General features: G+C 30.8%; 2 protein-coding genes across 3 annotated transcripts in view; one reads left to right on the top strand and one right to left on the bottom strand.

The window, feature by feature from the left end:
• Nucleotides 1-26,481, bottom strand: part of LOC143047133 (uncharacterized) — a 36,752-nt gene extending 10,271 nt beyond the window's left edge. The window contains exons 1-3 of one of the 2 annotated variants that reach the window (XM_076220085.1): nt 26,071-26,481; nt 24,866-24,974; nt 20,998-21,127 (exon numbers count right to left, since the gene is read on the bottom strand). In XM_076220085.1, the coding sequence (XP_076076200.1) occupies nt 20,998-21,127; nt 24,866-24,974; nt 26,071-26,338 (507 nt within the window). In that variant the 5' untranslated portion in view covers nt 26,339-26,481. The remainder of the gene's footprint in view (nt 1-20,997; nt 21,128-24,865; nt 24,975-26,070) is intronic. The other variant, XM_076220086.1, reaches the window with a different exon arrangement.
• Nucleotides 788-19,144, top strand: LOC143047134 (uncharacterized). The gene is made up of 2 exons (XM_076220087.1): nt 788-1,222; nt 18,299-19,144. Exons 1-2 carry the CDS (start codon nt 949-951, stop codon nt 18,859-18,861), a joined length of 837 nt encoding a protein of 278 aa, XP_076076202.1. The 5' UTR covers nt 788-948; the 3' UTR covers nt 18,862-19,144.
• Nucleotides 26,482-27,769: the final 1,288 nt, after the last annotated feature.

Here is a 27,769-nt window from a genome sequence, read left to right as displayed (position 1 = left end):
ATATAGGGTAAATAAAATGAGTAAAGGTTATTAGGCCCGTGCATTCGTGGCACATAACCTTCACTATGATGGACGTGACGGAGATAGATTTTTTAGAGGCACACTGGGACAACACTGTCGATGATGTTACTTTGTCGCAAATTTGCAATGATATAGAAAATGAAAACACCGCAGTTGAGAAGCTAGAATATTTAAGTTTGAGTCAAGTTATGGACATGTATGAGGTCAACGCGGAGATGGATAAAATGATAGACACGCCGGGTAGTTTCGATTTAATGAGGTTGAAATAACTCCTGAAAATGTTATTGAACAGCTTGAGAAGGCGCTTGATAGTTTACATACTTCGCGGTATTCGTTTGTCGACGATGCAAGTGTTGGAACTTTGATAAAATCTACAGAGAGCAAAAACACACGGAAAATACCAATTGGAGTATAGCGACTTTTAATGACTGGAGAGGAGAACGGATGATGAAAACAAATTGTGCTATTCCTGAATTGCTGAACTTCACGGCTATGGATATAAATCAGTGGTTGAGCAAATTTGCAATTGAAATTCGCCGGAAAGATGGAAAACTTTACCCTCCAAGAACACTGTACATCTTATGTGTCGGTTTATTGAGGTGTCTCAGAGAAAATGGTGTCAATTTGAACTTTTTAGATGAACGTGATTCCAGGTTTTATGAATTCAGACGCGCGCTGAGTGCAAGAATGATAGAGCTTACCGCTCAAGGGGTGGGAACTACAACAAAACAAGCCGAGTCAAATCAGTGGTTGAGCAAATTTGCAATTGAAATTCGCCGGAAAGATGGAAAACCTTACCCTACAAGAACACTGTACATCTTATGTGTCGGTTTATTGAGGTGTCTCAGAGAAAATGGTGTCAATTTGAACTTTTTAGATGAACGTGATTCCAGGTTTTATGAATTCAGACGCGCGCTGAGTGCAAGAATGATAGAGCTTACCGCTCAAGGGGTGAGAACTACAACAAAACAAGCCGAGCCCATATCTAAAGAAACAGAAAAACATCTCTGGGATAAGGGCCTTCTAGGGAAGACCACCGCAAAATCCATGACCAATACCATGTTCTACTATAATAGTAAGCTATTTGGATTACGAGGGGTCGACGAGCACAAACATCTAAACACAGACCAGTTCGACCTTGGAGTAGATCAGAGAGGGAAATACATAACTTTCAACGGGAGGGCTAGTAAAACATACAAAGGTAAGACGATTTTCCTATAATTGTGTTGATGAAATGCATTTGATATACCATTGTTTATTCGTTAGGTTACTAATTCGCCGAAGCGAAAGACTTTTCGAACTGTCTGTGTTTATCTGTGCTGATAACAGGAAAATACCGAGAAAACGAAAAATTGAAAAATGGGGGGGGGGGGGGGCATGTACATGTATGTTTTTGAAAAATAAGACAAACAAAAAACCCGCCAATTATTGGGAAATAAACTTGAGTAACAAAGAGGTGAAATTTTAAAAAGAAAAAAAAATGAAAAACACCTAATTATCCCCCCTTCCCCCCCCCCAAATCACACACATTGTATAGGTTAGATCAGTGGTCGGTCCCTTAAAATATTTTTTTATTTAAATTATAGAGTATGTGGTAAATAAATTATAAACAGTATTGGTAACTACAAAAATATTCCTAGTGATGATAAAATAACCTCGTACTGTAATTTTAATCGGGTGAATGAGCCAGGGGTGGGGATGGGGGGGGGGGTCACTTCGGTTAAAAGTAGGTACAGGTGTGCCGGTGGGATTCATATATTTATCTGTTTATGCTAACAATTAGTATCTATAGTGCGTTACAAGTTCGGTGTTTGCTATATTATGGTTCACTTAGAGGCTGTTTATCACAATGCCAATAAATGCAGTATTTAAACTAGAATGTTGTTTTTTTGCTTTATTTTTAGAAATTATTTTGCTATGAATAGATGTAACATTTTTCAAAAAGACACCCTTCATGCCCTTTTAAAAAGACAAAACTTCTGTAAAAAGTCAATAGTTTTGTTGACTTTTGCAGCCCAAACCTTATATTGTATTATACTTATAGTGTGTGATAACATTGTGTGAGGGAATTCGACGTTTGATGTACCACTGTTCACTCCAGTGCAATTTATGACAATACCACTGCATCAATCAGAATTATTTTTTTTTGCAGTGTTTTAAGAAATGATTTTGCTTTGTTGTCGCGTATTATTTGTGAAACATTCAATGTTTTAAAAAGGCGAATTTTCTTTATAAAGTCAATGATTATGTTGACTTTTGAAGGCCAAACTTTCTACAGCCTTAAATACGCTAATGAAAGATCCAAAAACTATACCAATACATAACGACATGTTTATGAAATTATACCAAATCTATTGGTTAACAAATTTTTACTCGTTATTGCAAAATAATGCACTTCATATATCTGACATTTTCTCCCTACCCAGTTTACCCCTATACATTTTTATGATGTGGACTGGTCATTGTTATTGAATCGTAGGCAATTTGATTGGATTAAGTTGTTATTAGTTTACCTTCAAACTTGTTTATGCTTTTCATACATGACTATTGATTAATTAGAACGTGCATGAATGTGTACGGTAACTAAAATGACCTTCAAACTGGACATAATTTCATAGAAATTGATCCAATATCCACCCATTTAGGTGCGAATCATATCTCTGGCCTTACATTGATACTGTGCTATGTACGCAATGTTTCGGGTTATTTCGGAAATGTTTTTATTCCAGGGAAACCTTCATCAGAGACCACCCCTATTGTTTTTGTTTTGATTTGTTTTGATTTGTTTATTTTTGATTTTTAATTTATTTCTTTTTTATTACTATTTTACTTTAATTTATTTACTTTTTTTTTTTTTTTTTTTTTTTTTAATTCTAAATATTTTACACCGTTTATGAATTGTGTTTTAAATAATTCCATTGTTTGATTTGTTTTTTGTTTTTTGTTTTTCTTAACTTTTTCAACCAATGTTGAATTAATTAATTAAACGTTTCAGAGTACGAACTTGTCCTCAGAAGAATATCAGTTTACATGTGTTGTTTACATGATGGTCATTAATTAGTTCCGCACAGTTAAATGTTTAGTAGGAACTGTGAGGTTTAGATAAATTATTTTATAGTTCGTTTAACTAATTCACCAATGTTTCTGTTTCTTTTGAAACCTATTGATAGGTTTTTATGGAATTTAGCACCTATTGTAGAATCCGTTTTAATAAGATGCCAGTATTTCCTGAATACTTTTTGAAGTTTTTCTGCTTGAGGATGATAATTTGTAATGAATGATACATTGTATTTATTTTCAACTTTGTTCTTTTTCTTTAATTTAATTTGTCTGTCTTGGAATTTGATTTTTGATAGAATTTGTTCTACCAATTTCCGTTTATATCCTCTTACTAACAGTTTTTCAATAAAGAGATTTTTTCTGGTTAGAAATTGACTTTCATTGTTGGTGTTTCTAAGTATACGAATGCCTTCACCTTTAATAAAAGATTTAAAGTTTGAGATGGGATGGTTTGAGTTTTTATGAAGATATTGGAATTTTTCAGTTTTCTTTGTAAAACATTTCAGGTCTAAAACACCAGTATTTTTGAAGCGTTCGCCCTTGAAGATTTCTAGGTCTAGAAATTTTATGGACTGTTTATTGCATTCGTAAGTGAACTTTAGCAGGTCATGTTGTTTATTTGCATTTTCAAACATAAAGTCAATTTCAGACTCTTTTGCTTTCACCATTAGAAGTCCATCATCTCTCATTCTTTTATGAAAAATTATTTTCATAGAAATTGATCCAATATCCACCCATTTAGGTGCGAATCATATCTCTGGCCTTACATTGATACTGTGCTATGTACGCAATGTTTCGGGTTATTTCGGAAATGTTTTTATTCCAGGGAAACCTTCATCAGAGACCACCCCTATTGTTTTTGTTTTGATTTGTTTTGATTTGTTTATTTTTGATTTTTAATTTATTTCTTTTTTATTACTATTTTACTTTAATTTATTTACTTTTTTTTTTTTTTTTTTTTTTTTTTTTTAATTCTAAATATTTTACACCGTTTATGAATTGTGTTTTAAATAATTCCATTGTTTGATTTGTTTTTTGTTTTTTGTTTTTCTTAACTTTTTCAACCAATGTTGAATTAATTAATTAAACGTTTCAGAGTACGAACTTGTCCTCAGAAGAATATCAGTTTACATGTGTTGTTTACATGATGGTCATTAATTAGTTCCGCACAGTTAAATGTTTAGTAGGAACTGTGAGGTTTAGATAAATTATTTTATAGTTCGTTTAACTAATTCACCAATGTTTCTGTTTCTTTTGAAACCTATTGATAGGTTTTTATGGAATTTAGCACCTATTGTAGAATCCGTTTTAATAAGATGCCAGTATTTCCTGAATACTTTTTGAAGTTTTTCTGCTTGAGGATGATAATTTGTAATGAATGATACATTGTATTTATTTTCAACTTTGTTCTTTTTCTTTAATTTAATTTGTCTGTCTTGGAATTTGATTTTTGATAGAATTTGTTCTACCAATTTCCGTTTATATCCTCTTACTAACAGTTTTTCAATAAAGAGATTTTTTCTGGTTAGAAATTGACTTTCATTGTTGGTGTTTCTAAGTATACGAATGCCTTCACCTTTAATAAAAGATTTAAAGTTTGAGATGGGATGGTTTGAGTTTTTATGAAGATATTGGAATTTTTCAGTTTTCTTTGTAAAACATTTCAGGTCTAAAACACCAGTATTTTTGAAGCGTTCGCCCTTGAAGATTTCTAGGTCTAGAAATTTTATGGACTGTTTATTGCATTCGTAAGTGAACTTTAGCAGGTCATGTTGTTTATTTGCATTTTCAAACATAAAGTCAATTTCAGACTCTTTTGCTTTCACCATTAGAAGTCCATCATCTCTCATTCTTTTATGAAAAATTATTTTTTCAGAGATTGGAGAGTTTTTAAGGATTGAGTTTATGTGATTGTAAATAGCAATGTCACATATTTCAGGGGAAGCTGTTGCTCCCATTGATGCTCCAATGATTTGGCGATATGAATTTCCATGAAAGGTAAATTCATTATTGGAAAGGATGAGTTTTGTTATTTCAATCAAAAAATTGTTGGTAGGTTTTGTTATAGAATATTCAATTTTGTCATGTTCATCAAGCGCTTTTTGTAATGCTTCTGTGATTTCTTCAAATCTGAGATTGGTATATAGTGATGTTATATCATATGTAACAAGTAGAACATTATTATCAAATGTACAGTTTTCAATATTTCTGATTAAGTCACCTGTATCAGATATGTATGTTTTTTGTGTTTTCACTAAGGGAAGTAAAAAATAATCTAAGTATCTCCCTAACCTTTCAAGTGGTCCATTACACTGTGATATTATTGGTCTACCAGGGACATTTATAGTTTTTATTTGATTTTTCTCGTTTTCAATGTTTTGTAAAACTTCACGTTCTAGTTTGTGAATTTTAGGGAGGAAGTATGCAAAAGGTGTTTTTATATAATTTTGTTCATTTTTAATGTATTTGAAAGATATTTCATCAATACAGTTTTCTTCTTTCATTTTGTAGATTATTTCATATACCTTTATCTGAGTGTTTTTAAGATTTATATCTTGGATTTGTTCATAATGTATGTTATCATTCAATTGTTTTTCACCTTCTTCTAGATAGTCAGAAAGATTTTGAATGACTGTTACATTGTTTTTATCTGCTTTATGAATTATGATATTTTCATCGTGTTTTAGATTCTTTAGACAAATCCTTTCTTGTAGTGAAAGGTTAAATTCAGTTTTAGGGACATATTTAGATAATTCCATTTTCGTATAGAAAATATATTTTTCAATAGGGTTGTCGGCAAATGCCGGCACCGAAAATTTTGATTTCTCCTTAAAAGGATGAATTTTACTGTGTATATTTCGATTTTCAAGGAAAAAGTATGAGAGTCTCAAATTTCTTTCCGTTTTTTTAAAATCTTTCATTATTTGTTTTGTGGATGTTTTTGTTGTTGGAACAAAGTTTAGTCCTTTAGCAAGAACTAATGTTTCTGGTTGTGATAATGTTTTAGAGGATAGGTTCAGCACAAATTGTTTTGCAATTTTAAGCTTGATTTCTTTTTGATGTAGTTTTATTTTATTTTTAACTGCTTTGAATTTTTCAATGTTTTTATACTTTTTCTTGTTTTTATTAAGTCTTCTATGTTTTCCCATGCTTTTCTTTTTGCATTGGTAATAATTTTATTTTGTAGTATTTCATATACTTAAATATGATTCTGTATCACTATTCTCATTGGATGTTTTTAATTGTGTAATGACCACAAGGGGTGTGTCCTTCTTCATTATTGTTTGGTCAGTATCTATAATTGCTATCTAGATCAATCGTGGATACGCAGTAGGCAATAAATAAACAAACCTAGGGATAAAATATTCCCAGGTTTATTGGTTTACTGTCATTAATTTGCAATATATCAACAATTCAAGTAAAAGCAAAAGTAGAGTTTAGGTATTTTAGTAATCATTTGATAAAAGACAAAAGTTTGACATAGATTCTATATGGTTTAATTAGTAATGATTACAGATTTATCTCACATGAAATAATTATGAAATTTGTAATTACTGTTCGTTTTAATCCATATGGATAGGAATGAGATATTTTCTTGTTTATTCATAATTACTTTTCACTTTAAGCATGTAATCCATTATTTGTGTTTAGCTAACAGTTTGGCTAGTTCATTCAATACTTTTTCATTTCCATTCTTCTTAGTTTCTGGTTTCCTTCTGCTAGGAGTATTCTTTCTGGTTTCATATTTTAAGCTTTTTGAATAGTTTCTTAAGCGTTTTTCGAAATCATCATTTATTTCCCTAGACTTTCTATTTAACATATTTCTTGCGTCACCACTTTTTGCCGTAGTTACTCCAATAGATTCTATTGTTTCTGTATATGCATCACTTAGCATCACATTCAGTTTATTAATATGTTCGTTCAGCACTTGTATTATAGAATCCTGAAGATTGTCTATTGCAGGTTTCAATGTTTTGTTGATATCTGCGTTGACCTCATTGTTGGTCTTCGGTCCTACGTTTCCATTGAAATGCACGGATATTATTCCAGATTTAATGGAGTGTTTCTTTTGGAACTCCAACAAAGTTTTCATTGTCAAAAGAGGATATCTTCTCTTACTGAGTTCTGTAATAGTTTGCACTCCCTCCTCAGCGATTTCAACTTCATCTTTAGGTTTTTGACTGTTTGGGATTTGACTGCAAGGTATGGTGAAGTCATCGTTTAAATCCAGATTTTCATCAGAGTACAGATTTTCTGTGGAAATACTAAAATCCATATTTTCAGCCATGGTGTGTTGCTTTGCGTTGGTTATACTTGAACTAGTGAAGTTTACAAAAGCTTTAAGTTTTAAAATTTGCAGCAACCTTAAATAGTGTCCTTGACCATTGTTATTTAGATGGGCGTGGTTTAGTATTACACATGATTTAATTGGGCATAATTTCATAGAAATTGATCCAATATCCACCCATTTAGGTGCGAATCATATCTCTGGCCTAGACATAATTTCATAGAAATTGATCCAATATCCACCCATTTAGGTGCGAATCATATCTCTGGCCTTACATTGATACTGTGCTATGTACGCAATGTTTCGGGTTATTTCGGAAATGTTTTTATTCCAGGGAAACCTTCATCAGAGACCACCCCTATTGTTTTTGTTTTGATTTGTTTTGATTTGTTTATTTTTGATTTTTAATTTATTTCTTTTTTATTACTATTTTACTTTAATTTATTTACTTTTTTTTTTTTTTTTTTTTAATTCTAAATATTTTACACCGTTTATGAATTGTGTTTTAAATAATTCCATTGTTTGATTTGTTTTTTGTTTTTTGTTTTTCTTAACTTTTTCAACCAATGTTGAATTAATTAATTAAACGTTTCAGAGTACGAACTTGTCCTCAGAAGAATATCAGTTTACATGTGTTGTTTACATGATGGTCATTAATTAGTTCCGCACAGTTAAATGTTTAGTAGGAACTGTGAGGTTTAGATAAATTATTTTATAGTTCGTTTAACTAATTCACCAATGTTTCTGTTTCTTTTGAAACCTATTGATAGGTTTTTATGGAATTTAGCACCTATTGTAGAATCCGTTTTAATAAGATGCCAGTATTTCCTGAATACTTTTTGAAGTTTTTCTGCTTGAGGATGATAATTTGTAATGAATGATACATTGTATTTATTTTCAACTTTGTTCTTTTTCTTTAATTTAATTTGTCTGTCTTGGAATTTGATTTTTGATAGAATTTGTTCTACCAATTTCCGTTTATATCCTCTTACTAACAGTTTTTCAATAAAGAGATTTTTTCTGGTTAGAAATTGACTTTCATTGTTGGTGTTTCTAAGTATACGAATGCCTTCACCTTTAATAAAAGATTTAAAGTTTGAGATGGGATGGTTTGAGTTTTTATGAAGATATTGGAATTTTTCAGTTTTCTTTGTAAAACATTTCAGGTCTAAAACACCAGTATTTTTGAAGCGTTCTATGAAATTAATTAGACAGTTACACTAAAACCAAAGGAAGGTGCGTTGACAATGAAAAATGCATATTGAAACGTATCTTAAACTAAATCTAATAACCAAAACCAGTTATCCATACGCTGATAAAACGAACAATAATAAATAAAAGGTAGAATAATAAATAAAATGTACAAAATAATAAACAAACAAACATTTAGAAAATAAAAATAAAACGGACGACCTCTGAAGAGAGTTACCTGGAATATAATTCCGAAAGAACTCGAAACATTGTACACGTAGCACGTAATCAATGTAAGGTCGGAAATGTGATCCATACTATAAACGGGTGGATATTGGATCAATATACCTATAATTTATGAAAATAAAACTACATCAAAAAGAAATCAAGCTTAAAATTGCAAAACAATTTGTGCTGAACCTATCCTCTAAAACATTATCACAACCAGAAACATTAGTTCTTGCTAAAGGACTAAACTTTGTTCCAACAACAAAAACATCCACAAAACAAATAATGAAAGATTTTAAAAAAACGGAAAGAAATTTGAGACTCTCATACTTTTTCCTTGAAAATCGAAATATACACAGTAAAATTCATCCTTTTAAGGAGAAATCAAAATTTTCGGTGCCGGCATTTGCCGACAACCCTATTGAAAAATATATTTTCTATACGAAAATGGAATTATCTAAATATGTCCCTAAAACTGAATTTAACCTTTCACTACAAGAAAGGATTTGTCTAAAGAATCTAAAACACGATGAAAATATCATAATTCATAAAGCAGATAAAAACAATGTAACAGTCATTCAAAATCTTTCTGACTATCTAGAAGAAGGTGAAAAACAATTGAATGATAACATACATTATGAACAAATCCAAGATATAAATCTTAAAAACACTCAGATAAAGGTATATGAAATAATCTACAAAATGAAAGAAGAAAACTGTATTGATGAAATATCTTTCAAATACATTAAAAATGAACAAAATTATATAAAAACACCTTTTGCATACTTCCTCCCTAAAATTCACAAACTAGAACGTGAAGTTTTACAAAACATTGAAAACGAGAAAAATCAAATAAAAACTATAAATGTCCCTGGTAGACCAATAATATCACAGTGTAATGGACCACTTGAAAGGTTAGGGAGATACTTAGATTATTTTTTACTTCCCTTAGTGAAAACACAAAAAACATACATATCTGATACAGGTGACTTAATCAGAAATATTGAAAACTGTACATTTGATAATAATGTTCTACTTGTTACATATGATATAACATCACTATATACCAATCTCAGATTTGAAGAAATCACAGAAGCATTACAAAAAGCGCTTGATGAACATGACAAAATTGAATATTCTATAACAAAACCTACCAACAATTTTTTGATTGAAATAACAAAACTCATCCTTTCCAATAATGAATTTACCTTTCATGGAAATTCATATCGCCAAATCATTGGAGCATCAATGGGAGCAACAGCTTCCCCTGAAATATGTGACATTGCTATTTACAATCACATAAACTCAATCCTTAAAAACTCTCCAATCTCTGAAAAAATAATTTTTCATAAAAGAATGAGAGATGATGGACTTCTAATGGTGAAAGCAAAAGAGTCTGAAATTGACTTTATGTTTGAAAATGCAAATAAACAACATGACCTGCTAAAGTTCACTTACGAATGCAATAAACAGTCCATAAAATTTCTAGACCTAGAAATCTTCAAGGGCGAACGCTTCAAAAATACTGGTGTTTTAGACCTGAAATGTTTTACAAAGAAAACTGAAAAATTCCAATATCTTCATAAAAACTCAAACCATCCCATCTCAAACTTTAAATCTTTTATTAAAGGTGAAGGCATTCGTATACTTAGAAACACCAACAATGAAAGTCAATTTCTAACCAGAAAAAATCTCTTTATTGAAAAACTGTTAGTAAGAGGATATAAACGGAAATTGGTAGAACAAATTCTATCAAAAATCAAATTCCAAGACAGACAAATTAAATTAAAGAAAAAGAACAAAGTTGAAAATAAATACAATGTATCATTCATTACAAATTATCATCCTCAAGCAGAAAAACTTCAAAAAGTATTCAGGAAATACTGGCATCTTATTAAAACGGATTCTACAATAGGTGCTAAATTCCATAAAAACCTATCAATAGGTTTCAAAAGAAACAGAAACATTGGTGAATTAGTTAAACGAACTATAAAATAATTTATCTAAACCTCACAGTTCCTACTAAACATTTAACTGTGCGGAACTAATTAATGACCATCATGTAAACAACACATGTAAACTGATATTCTTCTGAGGACAAGTTCGTACTCTGAAACGTTTAATTAATTAATTCAACATTGGTTGAAAAAGTTAAGAAAAACAAAAAACAAAAAACAAATCAAACAATGGAATTATTTAAAACACAATTCATAAACGGTGTAAAATATTTAGAATTAAAAAAAAAAAAAAAAAAAAAAAAAAAAAAAGTAAATAAATTAAAGTAAAATAGTAATAAAAAAGAAATAAATTAAAAATCAAAAATAAACAAATCAAAACAAATCAAAACAAAAACAATAGGGGTGGTCTCTGATGAAGGTTTCCCTGGAATAAAAACATTTCCGAAATAACCCGAAACATTGCGTACATAGCACAGTATCAATGTAAGGCCAGAGATATGATTCGCACCTAAATGGGTGGATATTGGATCAATTTCTATGAAATTATGTCTAGATCTTATCTTATTGATCTCATCCGTGCATCTGATCACTTGTGATCATGGTCCCTGTTTGTGGCTGCTAAAAATTGTATCTCTGAGCTTGATACTGTGCTACATACAAACAAATATTGAACATATTAAATTTAAACATCAAAATTCATCCTCAAAATCAAAAACAAAATACAAATCCTAAAATAAAACCCAATAATTATTTTAAATGAAATTAAAACACTTATTAACATTAAAACCATAATGAAAATAAAAAACTGGTCAAAAGTCATTTATAGACTTAACCAATTAAATCATGTGTAATACTAAACCACGCCCATCTAAATAACAATGGTCAAGGACACTATTTAAGGTTGCTGCAAATTTTAAAACTTAAAGCTTTTGTAAACTTCACTAGTTCAAGTATAACCAACGCAAAGCAACACACCATGGCTGAAAATATGGATTTTAGTATTTCCACAGAAAATCTGTACTCTGATGAAAATCTGGATTTAAACGATGACTTCACCATACCTTGCAGTCAAATCCCAAACAGTCAAAAACCTAAAGATGAAGTTGAAATCGCTGAGGAGGGAGTGCAAACTATTACAGAACTCAGTAAGAGAAGATATCCTCTTTTGACAATGAAAACTTTGTTGGAGTTCCAAAAGAAACACTCCATTAAATCTGGAATAATATCCGTGCATTTCAATGGAAACGTAGGACCGAAGACCAACAATGAGGTCAACGCAGATATCAACAAAACATTGAAACCTGCAATAGACAATCTTCAGGATTCTATAATACAAGTGCTGAACGAACATATTAATAAACTGAATGTGATGCTAAGTGATGCATATACAGAAACAATAGAATCTATTGGAGTAACTACGGCAAAAAGTGGTGACGCAAGAAATATGTTAAATAGAAAGTCTAGGGAAATAAATGATGATTTCGAAAAACGCTTAAGAAACTATTCAAAAAGCTTAAAATATGAAACCAGAAAGAATACTCCTAGCAGAAGGAAACCAGAAACTAAGAAGAATGGAAATGAAAAAGTATTGAATGAACTAGCCAAACTGTTAGCTAAACACAAATAATGGATTACATGCTTAAAGTGAAAAGTAATTATGAATAAACAAGAAAATATCTCATTCCTATCCATATGGATTAAAACGAACAGTAATTACAAATTTCATAATTATTTCATGTGAGATAAATCTGTAATCATTACTAATTAAACCATATAGAATCTATGTCAAACTTTTGTCTTTTATCAAATGATTACTAAAATACCTAAACTCTACTTTTGCTTTTACTTGAATTGTTGATATATTGCAAATTAATGACAGTAAACCAATAAACCTGGGAATATTTTATCCCTAGGTTTGTTTATTTATTGCCTACTGCGTATCCACGATTGATCTAGATAGCAATTATAGATACTGACCAAACAATAATGAAGAAGGACACACCCCTTGTGGTCATTACACAATTAAAAACATCCAATGAGAATAGTGATACAGAATCATATTTAAGTATATGAAATACTACAAAATAAAATTATTACCAATGCAAAAAGAAAAGCATGGGAAAACATAGAAGACTTAATAAAAACAAGAAAAAGTATAAAAACATTGAAAAATTCAAAGCAGTTAAAAATAAAATAAAACTACATCAAAAAGAAATCAAGCTTAAAATTGCAAAACAATTTGTGCTGAACCTATCCTCTAAAACATTATCACAACCAGAAACATTAGTTCTTGCTAAAGGACTAAACTTTGTTCCAACAACAAAAACATCCACAAAACAAATAATGAAAGATTTTAAAAAAACGGAAAGAAATTTGAGACTCTCATACTTTTTCCTTGAAAATCGAAATATACACAGTAAAATTCATCCTTTTAAGGAGAAATCAAAATTTTCGGTGCCGGCATTTGCCGACAACCCTATTGAAAAATATATTTTCTATACGAAAATGGAATTATCTAAATATGTCCCTAAAACTGAATTTAACCTTTCACTACAAGAAAGGATTTGTCTAAAGAATCTAAAACACGATGAAAATATCATAATTCATAAAGCAGATAAAAACAATGTAACAGTCATTCAAAATCTTTCTGACTATCTAGAAGAAGGTGAAAAACAATTGAATGATAACATACATTATGAACAAATCCAAGATATAAATCTTAAAAACACTCAGATAAAGGTATATGAAATAATCTACAAAATGAAAGAAGAAAACTGTATTGATGAAATATCTTTCAAATACATTAAAAATGAACAAAATTATATAAAAACACCTTTTGCATACTTCCTCCCTAAAATTCACAAACTAGAACGTGAAGTTTTACAAAACATTGAAAACGAGAAAAATCAAATAAAAACTATAAATGTCCCTGGTAGACCAATAATATCACAGTGTAATGGACCACTTGAAAGGTTAGGGAGATACTTAGATTATTTTTTACTTCCCTTAGTGAAAACACAAAAAACATACATATCTGATACAGGTGACTTAATCAGAAATATTGAAAACTGTACATTTGATAATAATGTTCTACTTGTTACATATGATATAACATCACTATATACCAATCTCAGATTTGAAGAAATCACAGAAGCATTACAAAAAGCGCTTGATGAACATGACAAAATTGAATATTCTATAACAAAACCTACCAACAATTTTTTGATTGAAATAACAAAACTCATCCTTTCCAATAATGAATTTACCTTTCATGGAAATTCATATCGCCAAATCATTGGAGCATCAATGGGAGCAACAGCTTCCCCTGAAATATGTGACATTGCTATTTACAATCACATAAACTCAATCCTTAAAAACTCTCCAATCTCTGAAAAAATAATTTTTCATAAAAGAATGAGAGATGATGGACTTCTAATGGTGAAAGCAAAAGAGTCTGAAATTGACTTTATGTTTGAAAATGCAAATAAACAACATGACCTGCTAAAGTTCACTTACGAATGCAATAAACAGTCCATAAAATTTCTAGACCTAGAAATCTTCAAGGGCGAACGCTTCAAAAATACTGGTGTTTTAGACCTGAAATGTTTTACAAAGAAAACTGAAAAATTCCAATATCTTCATAAAAACTCAAACCATCCCATCTCAAACTTTAAATCTTTTATTAAAGGTGAAGGCATTCGTATACTTAGAAACACCAACAATGAAAGTCAATTTCTAACCAGAAAAAATCTCTTTATTGAAAAACTGTTAGTAAGAGGATATAAACGGAAATTGGTAGAACAAATTCTATCAAAAATCAAATTCCAAGACAGACAAATTAAATTAAAGAAAAAGAACAAAGTTGAAAATAAATACAATGTATCATTCATTACAAATTATCATCCTCAAGCAGAAAAACTTCAAAAAGTATTCAGGAAATACTGGCATCTTATTAAAACGGATTCTACAATAGGTGCTAAATTCCATAAAAACCTATCAATAGGTTTCAAAAGAAACAGAAACATTGGTGAATTAGTTAAACGAACTATAAAATAATTTATCTAAACCTCACAGTTCCTACTAAACATTTAACTGTGCGGAACTAATTAATGACCATCATGTAAACAACACATGTAAACTGATATTCTTCTGAGGACAAGTTCGTACTCTGAAACGTTTAATTAATTAATTCAACATTGGTTGAAAAAGTTAAGAAAAACAAAAAACAAAAAACAAATCAAACAATGGAATTATTTAAAACACAATTCATAAACGGTGTAAAATATTTAGAATTAAAAAAAAAAAAAAAAAAAAAAGTAAATAAATTAAAGTAAAATAGTAATAAAAAAGAAATAAATTAAAAATCAAAAATAAACAAATCAAAACAAATCAAAACAAAAACAATAGGGGTGGTCTCTGATGAAGGTTTCCCTGGAATAAAAACATTTCCGAAATAACCCGAAACATTGCGTACATAGCACAGTATCAATGTAAGGCCAGAGATATGATTCGCACCTAAATGGGTGGATATTGGATCAATTTCTATGAAATTATGTCTGGACGAGTCAATATTATGTTTTATCAATGAAAGTTAAGGTATGAAAGGTAAGAATTGCCACTTATTCGATTTTCACAAAATTTTCGGAATATACAGTTGAAAGGTTATTTTTTAAAAGCCTATTGTGAAGAGTAAAGAGAAAGTTTACAAATAATACGTTTTGTTCCATTAAACAAGTCATTTTCGTAAGAGAAATACCGAAATATATTTTACGCACGACTACGGCAGGTAAAATTATTATTTATCATAATAAAAAAAAACATTTTTTAGTCTCATTGGAATATGTTGATTACAATTAATCCCAAACTTAAGAAGTAAGTAACTAAAGTCAAAATATGTCCGATCTGCCTATTTCTACACATCAAAAGTCAATACGATCGTTTTAAAGTCAATTTCGTCTACCTCACAAAATCTTGTTAGGCACTATAGTACGCTAATGAATGATCTGAAAACTATGTTAAAAAGTTTAATTTTGTCAATTATTTTTCGCTTGTTATTATAAAAAAAATCATAAAATAAAATACGTCATTATCTCCAAGCCCATGCAATTTACCCCCTAGTACTTATTTTGATTTGGACTGGTCATTGTTATTCAATTTCCCACAGTTTAATTGGACATGGATATAAATTTTCAACTTTACCTATTACATTTCTATTTATTTACACACGTTTATCATGTTTATACAGTAATTTAATTGACATCCAGTGAGCACGTGGACGAGTTCATCTTTTTTATGAATGAACACAAGGTTTTGGAAGGATCTTACTTTTTCACATATTTTTCGTATTAAAGTCATAAGAAACCAGTGAGTGGTGAAAAATAATGTTTATCAAATTCTTGAACCAATGCATGTAAATGTCATAAACTTAGTCCTCTGTGCACGATTTTATCATTTTTTACGCAAATATATCGTATAATCGTCAATTTTTTTTTCTCTCTGTCTGTTATGATTTAACAAATATGGCTGCTCATTAAATACCGTGTTTTGAAGCCGAAGTTTACCGATTGTCACCTAATAGTAAACAAATAACAATAAGCATGGGTATTGGGCACGTGTTTAACATGTACAATCCGAAAATTGTTTATTTTAATGACAGATTCATGCGTATTGCGATCACCGGATTTTTACGAGGATGGTTACGCTCAGGTCAGTATGCATACGGAAAATATGTCGGCGAATTGCTTTCTGGAAGCAAGCAATTAAAAATAAATAAACTTCTTCTAAATGTGGACAAATTACAGAACTTTCTTCAGAAAAAAGTATATGTACATAAGTTTTATAATGAAAACTATCCATTTAGTTATAAAAAAAACATATGCATATTTTTTTTAATTTGAGGTTTCTTATGACTTTAATACAAAGAATCTTTAAAGTATCAAAATAGCACATTTGTGGTTTTAGATATGTATTTTAGCAGTGCTTTGCATGTATTTTAATGTGCCTTAAAATTTGCTGTTATATATCTTGTCTGCATGTTTGTGTGTTTAATGTTGTGTATATGTTATTTTATATTATGTTTGTATTGTTATATGTAAATCGAAGCAAAATAAAACTTTCTCATTCGTATTCGTTTTCGTCAGAAATGGAAGAAACTTTATAGATTATCCCTTTGTATCCATTTAACGAGTTGTTATTTAGAAGATAAATACTGAAATACATTTTACTCAAGTTTATGCAAGGTAAACAGTAAGCTATCAGGAAATGCATTTTTCACTACGATTTTGCTGTAACAATTCCGAATAAAACAATGTTATAAAGGTGATTTGATCATATTAAGACCGAATTCGTCTACCCCCCCCCCACCCCCCCCCCCCCCACCCCCGGCAGAATGAGATTATCATAAAACAAATAAAAATCCTTATGCATTTTCAAGCAAACTCAATTATAAAACATACGGTTGTATGCAGGAGGGGCACCAATAATCCATATCCCTTTAATTTATAAAGAAATATCCCATATCTCTAAAAAAAAAATCGTCAAGTTAGTATACATCAAATTTCAGAAGCAAATTGATCAATATCATTTTAAATAAAATATAAGATAATCTGTATACCTAAAATAAAAATGGCAAATCATCAATATCCCTTAAACCCCTATACAACCCACAGACACTTGTCTCAGAATTTTGTTTCCCTATATACAATTTACCTAAATCTTATATTAAGGTAGAAAAGGAAACAAATTCTGAGACAAGTGCCTATGATACAATTTTCACAAATAGCTCGACAACAATATTCATTGTTTTTTTTATTTAGGCCGCATTTCTTTCTAACCCAAATTTTGTAAACGTTGTGTCGCGTTTGTTGTTGTTTTCTAAACGCTACAAAAGTAGAAACAAATACATCGTTTAATTATTCTTTACTGACCCCGTTTGAACTTTCAATAAGGCATGCACATGTTGTTGGTAAACAGACTTTTAAAAACGTAGAAACATCGTTTAATCGGGTTGTAGTACGAAGAAACAAATGTAACGTTTGTACTGACAAACGACAAACTGCAGACGCATTTTTATCGTTTTCATAGTTTGTCAAAGGTTATGCAAACTTTGCAAACGTATGTTTGAAAGAAATGATCAAAACATGTGCGCGCTTAACCGTTTGCATCGTTTGTGTTAGAAAGAAATGCACTCTTAATTTGTTGGATTTTTTTTGTGAATTTCATTTATTACCATTCAACGCGGACCTCAACGAAAACACCGATTTTTGTATTCTGGTAGATTCCTCCCTTCTAAAGAGCACCCTCATAAATGAGTTGAGGCAAGCAGGATATCCGTTGAATTCCTTCATTGATTGTATTTTGTTTCCCTAACACTCTGATATCGAGCCGAACGCGCCAGGTCTATTGGCAAAAGTGTATTTTAATGAAAGTAGAAATCATAATTGCCGCGTCTTAATCGATGACTGCGGTTATAGACTACTGACTTGAAAAGTAGATATATATATATCTTAATGAACTATATCAATGTTTACTTTTCTAATTTTTTTTATTGAAGGTGGACTAAACCAACGCCATTTATCCGCCAAGAACATCAAACACTACTTCCAGAATGATGAGCTTTATGAGATTTACGAATACTACTTCCAGTTGGTCGGCAGTTTAAAAGGAAATTGTTTTTACAGAAGACCGTTAGATTCGAAAAATGGTGTAAAATTTGGTGAGCAACCTATTGGTGTAAACAAGCTTTCCTCCATCATGAAAACCATGTGTGCTGACGCAGGCGTTGAGGGATATTTCACGAATCACTCAGGAAAACGTACTTGTGCCACAACGTTGTACCAAGCGGGAATACCCGAGCAAGAAATCATGTACAGAACTGGGCACAGGTCGGTCGAAAGTGTAAGGAAGTACAAAAGGGCTGCTGATGATATGCTCAAAGATATTTCAAATGTTTTGGAACCGGAGGCGATACCCGTTAAAAAAATGAGATGTGAAACCGTGACCTCTCCTTCCGTGACTTCTGAGAATGAAACCGACGTAATATCAAATATTAATATACCATGTGGTGTGCACAGTAATTTTAGTGGATGCGTGTTTCACTTTGGAACTCAAAAGTGAATAAATGCTTATTGTGGGATTAAAATGTGTTTGGGATTATATATTGAGGTGATACTTATGTTTACTATAAATTTATGCTGGTGCCGATTACAAGGAAGTAATTTATTTTGTGTGGTTATTATAAAGCGAGATTTCGTTATATTTTCGAACATGCGTGTGATGATTAAAAACGTATTAATAAAATTGAATAAAAGTCCCACTTTAGTTTCTATTTCATTGTTATATTCCAATCAATCAAAGTTGACGGGGGTATATAAAAATCACCGGGTCAGTCTTTATGTCCGTCCGTTAGTCCTTCCTTCCCCCTTTCGTTAGTGAGTCTGTCTGTCTGTCTGTCTGTCTGTACGTGAAACTTGTAAGCACCCATAAACAGATGCATGGATCTTAATGAATCTTTAGAAAACAATTCATATATTATACTATGTGAAGATTTGCACGAAGAAATATTAATTCGGAGAAAGAACCGATCCGGAGTTTGTAAACATTTCGTTTGAAAAAGAATGAGGTATACGTATACACCACTGTTCACAAAACTTTTAATTGGTTAACCAATTGAAGGCTTGGTATAAAACAGTGGATTTGTATGTAGATACCTCACTGTTTTTTCAAGGGAAATTTGCTTCAACTATGGTACATTTCTAAAAAGAATTGCTATGCATTGCCATCAGTTCATTGTTAAAAGGATTTTGTGTTCTTTTTAAATTTAATTTATATACATGTATATTTATCATAACATTTAAGAAATCAACTGTTAATGTATTCTAAGCTTTAATTTCAACTCTGATTGAAAATGATGTTTTCATGAAATTTAATACAAATAAGCTTACTACTTTTAAAAAATGTAGTACAGAACTGAACGAAAGACAGACACATTTCTTATTTAAGATCTATTTTATTTTTTCAAATCTATTTTCTTATTTAAATATTAAAGCTCTTGAATTATTGACAAGCACATACATCCATTTGTTTCAAAAGCTAGATATAAAGTAAATTTAGGTAGGGGAAGGATCTGGTTACTCATAATGCAGCTAGAGACAATAGATAGAAATAAGGCAGTTGCTTAAATCTCAAGTATTGTTAATGCATAATATTATCTGTACTACAAAGTGATAACATACATATTTTCCTCTGAAATAGGTTATTTTTCATCAAACTATTTTACTAAAGTAATCGAAATGTAATCGAAAAGTAATCGATGATTACATCCAAATTTTTGCTGTAATCGATTAAATTACGATTACATGTAATCGAAAATGTCTTCGATTACAGATTACTGTTGATTACTTGAAAAAATGTAATCAATTACAATCGATTACGATTACAGATAACGATTACCCCATCCCTGATGTTTTTATTGTTGCTTGTCTTTTTGTCAATCTTGCTTTTGACTAAAGTGTTGCCTGTTTTAAAACAATAAACGATAGGTCTTAGTTATACATGAAATAGGCAAATTTCGATATAATATTGTTCAAATGAAGAACTTTGTATTAACTTTTGATAAACTGTTTAACAAATACAAAATGTTTTTCGAGAAAATCTTATTTTTTTTAACTTTGCTGGATCATTGGAATTTACTAAGATATATACTTCCATAAAGGAATGTTACTTGTTTTTTATAGTTGTTAAACAGTTTTCTTTGTCTTCTATTTGATAGATCATTTTTTTTCATTTTTATTTAAAAATATGTTGGGGTTAAGTGTTCTTTTAATATACATAAAAAGTTCTTGATTGTTAAAACAAAATGTACGCATTTATCACAACCTACAGTATTCTCGGTGAAACGTTTGTTCTATTTCGAAAAAAAAAAATACACAAGATATAAACTATTTGTTAACAATATACAAAAAAGTGTGACATTGTTATGTTTTAACCCTAATATAATCTTTTATAATTTACATAAAAAAAAACAATTGGTAAAATATGGTATGGATTTTCACATCTTTGAAGGCCATGAGTTAAACAGTTGTTGTTTTGCATTTTCGTTTTTTTACCTTAACCGTCAGTCGATTGCTGTCTGAGTGAAGTTCGTAACAATTCTGTTTCTTGTAATAGATGATAGATACATACATCATCCAATCAACTATCATAAAAATCCTCCTTTTTACGTTTATGTTTAAGTTGATGACTCCGACTGACTAATTTTATTACCTGCCTATCGTATCGAGAAAGAAATATAACAACATTATTTCCACAAGATCCAGTTTCAAAGTTCCACTCGTATTTCCTCAGACTGGTTGCAAAAGTCTTTGCTTGACTTGTTCCCTTACTGAAACAAAATATAAATTTAAAATTAGAAAAAACACTGTAGATTTGCACTAAATTTCTCTACTGACTTCCATTTCTGTTCAACCCTGTAGGTAAACAATTAAGTGTATTCAGCATTATGTTGAATAGTTGATGACAACTGGCTTTTAGTATAAATATTAATGGTTTACATGAGACCGATAATTTACATCTGTATAAAATACATGCTATGACGCTAGACATATTTATTTTGGGAAAAATCTTGGCTAAAATCTTATAACTTGTAAACGATAGCTGAAAAAGGAAGATTCTTTTTCCTTTTTTAAAATTTGGCACGTAAAGTGTTTCGTTTGCAACACTCACAGACCTACGTTTTACAAACATTTGAATGATGTTATTAGTTGAAATACTACTTCTTTTATTTTCGTACCTTTGGAACCAAAACAGTTGTGTTATCATAAACTCCTCTTTGTAAAAGGATTTGAAAAATAATTCTTGTGTAACAACTTATTGAAGTCAGAACAGAACTATCAGTGACGCTAAAATAACAACGATATTATAATATAAGATCGATATTCAGCAACATCAAAATTACAGTTTAAAGAAGCCTGTATATATCTTCCACCTCATTTAGAAGTTTTGTATAAAATTGATAAAATACAAAAACAATATTTATTATAGTTTTTGGTTAAAGAGCGAAAAATGGCGAAACATTTTCATATAAGCGCAATCTTAATCTACTTCAGTTTCATCAAGGGTAATAATAACTCTAGACCTATAAAAGTCTATGACGACTTCAGCCAAGATGTTTTTTATATATCTTGTCCTGCTTGAGCACTTTCTACTACACCTTATGTGGAAAACATAAAAATGAATAAATTTCGTCGCCTTTGTAAGGGCAATGACAATTGTGACATTTTCATAATAATAATTACCTCTGTTCTGCATGCATGAAAGTTGTATTTTAAGGACAAGGGCTAAAATTGTACATTTTTGTATAAATACCTGGGTCCTACATCTTTATGTAAATTTTCTAGACCCTCGTCAATAAATGAAGTTAAAACCCTTTATTGACTTTTTAATTGTATAATATATTAATTCTAATACCTTGTATATATGATGAGTTTATTAATTACCATTTCACATATAAATCAAACATAGAGTGAGTTTAATGTGAAATGTCTTTACGTTGTGAATAATCGATATTTTGTTCATATGCAAGTTGGTTTTCAAAACTAATCATTTTCTCGATTATATATGATCATATATGATATATATTTTATGAAATAAACTATAAAATTTTAACGAACGCAACCTATATATTACTGGTAAATTATTAAACCAGGGATATCGTTACCATAAATTACTTAAAACCTTTACTAAATTTTTCCATAGATATAAAGATTTGGTTTGGAAGTTTGGTTGTACCTGTAGAAAACTTATTTCAAACGGATAGCACATCCTCATTTTTACGGAAATGTTGTTAACCGTGCCCGGAAATTTAAAAATGATCCATGTAAACTTGTCGCTCCTTTAAATAAACTTATTCTAAAAGGTTACCTATTCAACACTGTAGTAAGATCGTTGAATATTGTTTTTATTGGTATAAATATTGATTTTGTTATCAGTAAATTAAAAGCTAACTAAATATTACTAGTATGTTATATACATATATATATTCATGGATCTACAATTTGTCGATACCTGTAACTTGGCATTGCACAAGGTCATGTTTTTCTCTGGCTGTTTATGGCGTCTTTACACTAAATCCATTGGATGTTGGATGTGTACGGATTGATTGTTTAGTCTTAGATGCATGATTTTTTAAGTTGTTAATGGTTTTGAACTAGCTGTCAGATAACTGCGAGTACTCTCAGATCTGTTCATTGCGTCTTTTTGTGTCGGGATGTATAAGTACCCGGCCACGTCTACTTGTATTTTTGTCCATCTGATGAGTTAAGCCTTTTTCAACTGATTTTTATAGTTCGTTCTTATGTTGTACTGTTATGCCACTGTCCCAGGTTAGGGGAGGGTTGGGATCCCGCTAACATGTTTAACCCCGCCACATTATTTATGTGTGTGCCTGTCCCAAGTCAGGAGCCTGTAATTCAATGGTTGTCGTTTGTTTATGTGTTACATATTTGTTTTTCGTTCATTTTTTTACATAAATAAGGCCGTTAGTTTTCTCGTTTGAATTGTTTTACATTGTCTTATCGGGGCCTATTATATCTGACTATGCGGTATGGGCTTTGCTCATTGTTGAAGGCCGTACGGTGACCTATAGTTGTTAATGTCTGTGTCATTTTGGTCTTTTGTGGATAGCTGTCTCATTGGCAATCATACCACATCTTTTTTTTTATATATAAAAAGTCTAAAGGTGAAATAACACTACAGATATGAAATCTTCAATTTATTATCAATGATATCAAGTCAAATATTCTTTCGGGCATTATGAAAAATAACTATCCAATGACAATTTAGGCCAGATGAGCTAATATATAGATATGCTTAGCCTGCCTACGAAAAAAATAATTAGCACAGAACAAACGACGATATGTTTTAAACCTCAGGTTATAATTCGGCCTTCAGTAACGAGAAAATTCTTATAAGTAAGCTTACTCCTGACAGTACAGCAAGGTTTAAGAAATATGTAATAGGAGAAAACAAAAACAATAATAACTAATGTAACATAACTAGATCAAACTTTGCATCTATACTACTGACGGAAGAGACCGATTTCATTGAGCTGCAACTCCTTTGAAACCATAAACAGTCGGAAATATTTTTGATGTGACGTATAAATGTAGTGTTTATGTTTGGCGTATAAATATCTTGATCTGAGCGTCACTGATTAGTCTTATGTAGACGAAACGCGCGTCTGGCGTACTAAATTATAATCCTGGTACCTTTGATAACTATTTACACCACTGGGTCGATGCCACTGCTGGTGGACGTTTCGTCCCCGAGGGTATCACCAGCCCAGTAGCCAACATTTCGGTGTTGACATGGATATCAATTATATGGTCATTTTTATAAATTTCTTGTTACAAAATTTTGAATTTTTCGAAAAAAAACAAAAATTTCGTATCCCAGGAATAGATTACCTGAGCCGTATTTGGCACAACCTTTTGGAATTTTGGGTTCTCAATGGTCTTCAATTTTGTACTTGTAGGGCTTTATAACTATTTTGATCTGGGCGTCACTGATGAGTCTTGTGTAGACGAAACGCGCGTCGGGAGTACTAAATTATAACCCTGGTACCTTCGATAACTATTATACATCCTAGATTTGTCTTTGAAACTATCTTTTTTCCTAAAAAAAAACGCATTTTTTTAGAAATATCCGAATTCGGTCACTTTTGCGCACAGTCGACGTACTCCCTACGATTTTTGTTTGTTTTCACACATAGTTTTGGTATCAATGATGGGGTGCAGTGGTTGGAACCCCCCTTTGTTGACGATTTATGGATTTAAAAGGGGACATACAGTTGAAACTCTTCCATTTAAAAATAGCTGGAGTCGCCCCTGCACTTGCCTATAAACTGTACCGCGATTTCGCAGGCATCTTCTAGTATAGATAATGCGAACTATTGATCACTTGACACAATGAAAATAATGGTGAGAATTAGTATTAATTAACGACGTACGAAGAAAAACATTCCTTGGTTTAAAACATCCCCGAAAATATTCTTGTTAGACCCTTGTTTTTTATAAATCATAAAGGAGGAAGAAATACCAAAACATAAAATAAAACACATTACCCCGAATTCATTCTGTTAACTATTGCTAATGAAATTCTGTATTTGCGCACATTACGGCAAATAGTTTTAGGTGGTTCAACAACAAAAAGCATCTCATCAATTTCATCAGCTGAAATGAACAAAACAAAAATTACGATTGTATACGATTGTATTCTATTGCAATTATCTATTTTACATATTTAGATATATTTTTACTTCTTTAAAATTTAAAATGACAATAAGCAGTTTTACACGTTATTATTAAACGTTTAAAGGTTAAGCATACGTTTATCTCAATGCATATTTTTAAATTATTTTTTTTAGAGAAACTTTTAAATGTTGTGAAAATATATTAATTTTAGCCATGATTATGTATGTCATTTTATATTCTTTTTGATGTATTTAAATGGGTTTTGATGGTTGCAAACTCCATCGGAAATTTGAATTGAGATGATAACCATATCTTGAGGGAAAGATTAGAAATTGGCAAAAAGGGGACGGGTGGGGGTAAACAATTTATTGGGGGGGGGGGGTAATTTTTCTTCAAGATTTCTTATTTCAAATCGTATAACAGTTCTTTGACTACGGTTATTCTGTGTCAGAAACCTATAATGTGTCCAATTTTGTCCCAACTGTTCAGGGTTGTACCTATACGGTCGTATCCAGCTTCGCTTTGGGAAGCAATTTTATTGGAATTATTTTCAAGTTCTGTTATTTAATTATTTTTTAATCCCCATTTATGCAAATATTTTTTTCGGTCTGTGCGTCTGTTTGTTGGTTCGTTCGTCCCTCTGTCTCGCTTCAAGTTTTTCAGGTTAAAGTTGTTTAGGTTTTGACCCCAATTTTTACGGTCAACTAAACATAGAAAATGATCGTGCAAGTTGGGCATCATTCATGTACTATGGACACATTGTTTATGTATAATTACATCTTTTGTTCTGCGCACAATGCTGGCGGGATATCTGTTCCGATCGAAAAGGTCGAACATTAAAAAACTGGCGCCAATACACGGACTAACAAATAATCTTAAAATTGTGCACATATGTCGGTACCAATTTTCTAATATATGAGTTTTTAAATATCAAGTCTAATTTTAAATAGTTGTGATATATTTTCTAGACTTCTTAAAAATTACCAGATACATTGTCCTCTCCTTTAAATGGACCATTTATATTTATATATTTTAGTCTGCTCTATGCATTGATCCTTCACATCAAAATAATTACCTGCTGTACTGTTTAGTATTTGACAAGGGTCACAAATCCATGAATATTTACAATGTCGTCCACACAGTCCACTTGCATTATGTGGCATTGGCATTTTCCCTGCATCATATCCAACAAGACACTCCGGAGAAGCACAGAATGAACTATTAGTATGTCGAACAAGAAGATACCAAATCAGTAAAGGAAAAATGTAATGAAACACATACCACGTTTTTTTCTTATGACAGAATCCTCGAGAGTTTATGTAATTTTGTTTAAATAAATCCATTTAAAAACTTTGTAAATGATTACTCGCTATTGTCACATTGGATACATCTGTAGAGTTATATACAAAATAGTTCCAACCAGTGCAGTTGCTAATTTTATATATACATTTGGGAGTACGTGTATTTTGCAATTTTAAATACACAAATGTGTAAATAAACACAATTTTATTTTTAATACGCAAAAAGTAGTCGACCTTGAAATCTGTTCCGTGTGATTTGCAATAGATATCTATATCATGTACAACCATCTTAAACTGCAAACAAACTGCAGAAGTATAAGACACAGTAAATTTACAGTAGTGTATATTTTTTTATGTTTTATTTATAAAAATTTATACAATACGGGTACATATGATTTGTGTACGTGTAATACACATTTTCCAAAAGTAATTCAGATAACTATTTTATAACACAAAAGGTATTTATCCTTAAAGGTGTTTATAGTTACATGTATTAACGTTCCGGGTGCGTTTTTAAATGTTAAACATACGTTCCTAATTATTGTTCTGAAGGGGAATATCTCTACCAGCATTTCAAAAGGTTTATTTATTACACAAATCATATTTTTTATTTGCTTTTATTCTTATTTAGCCCTTATAATTATAATTGCAAAACAAAATGAAGAAAAAAAATTGAATAACCAACGACAACAAAATTTAGACAAAAAATAAATACCTATTACACAGATTGTCAATTTAAGATGTTTGTTATAATCAGTTTCTTTTCCTATGAGAACAAACGATGTGCCTCTCCTTGCCAACCTCTACTTATTTTCATACGAACCGGAGTTCCTTCAGACATTTGTCAAAAACAAAAAGGCCTAGTTATTTAATTTCACATTAAGATATATTGATGATTTTTGTTCAATTAACAATCCGAACTTTTCTGATTGGGTTCCATTAATATATTCCCAAATAGAAAAAAGTAAAATCACAAAAATACTGAACTCAGAGGAAACTCAATTCGGAAAGTCCATAATCACATGGCAAAATCAAATAACAAAACGCATCAAAAATGAATGGACAAGAACTGTCATATTCCTGACTTGGTACAGGCACTTCAAATGTAGAAAATGGTGGATTGAACCTGGTTTTATAGCTAGCTAAACCTCTCACTTGTATGACAGTCGCATCAAATTCCATTATATTGTCACCGATGCGTGAACAAAACAAACAGACACAATAGGTAAAAATGTCAAAAATAGGGGTACAGCAGTCAACATTGTGTTATCATCTTAATCACTATAAAAACAACAAATGTAACGAAGAAGCACAAAAAGGGCATACATCAAATTAACATCCTCATTTTGATTATATTATACGATTTTATTTGTCTATGTAAAATGCACCCATCAAGGAAGAAGGGTTTTGAGTACTGGTGTAAAATTGCGCGTTTGAAATTCGCACAGGTAGACATGAAATAATTTTGTCGTT

This window comes from Mytilus galloprovincialis, chromosome 10, assembly GCF_965363235.1.
Source record: "Mytilus galloprovincialis chromosome 10, xbMytGall1.hap1.1, whole genome shotgun sequence".
Taxonomy (NCBI): Eukaryota; Metazoa; Mollusca; class Bivalvia; order Mytilida; family Mytilidae; genus Mytilus; species Mytilus galloprovincialis.
Note: the sequence above shows the minus strand (reverse complement) of the source record. Positions and strands in the feature narration are given on the sequence as shown.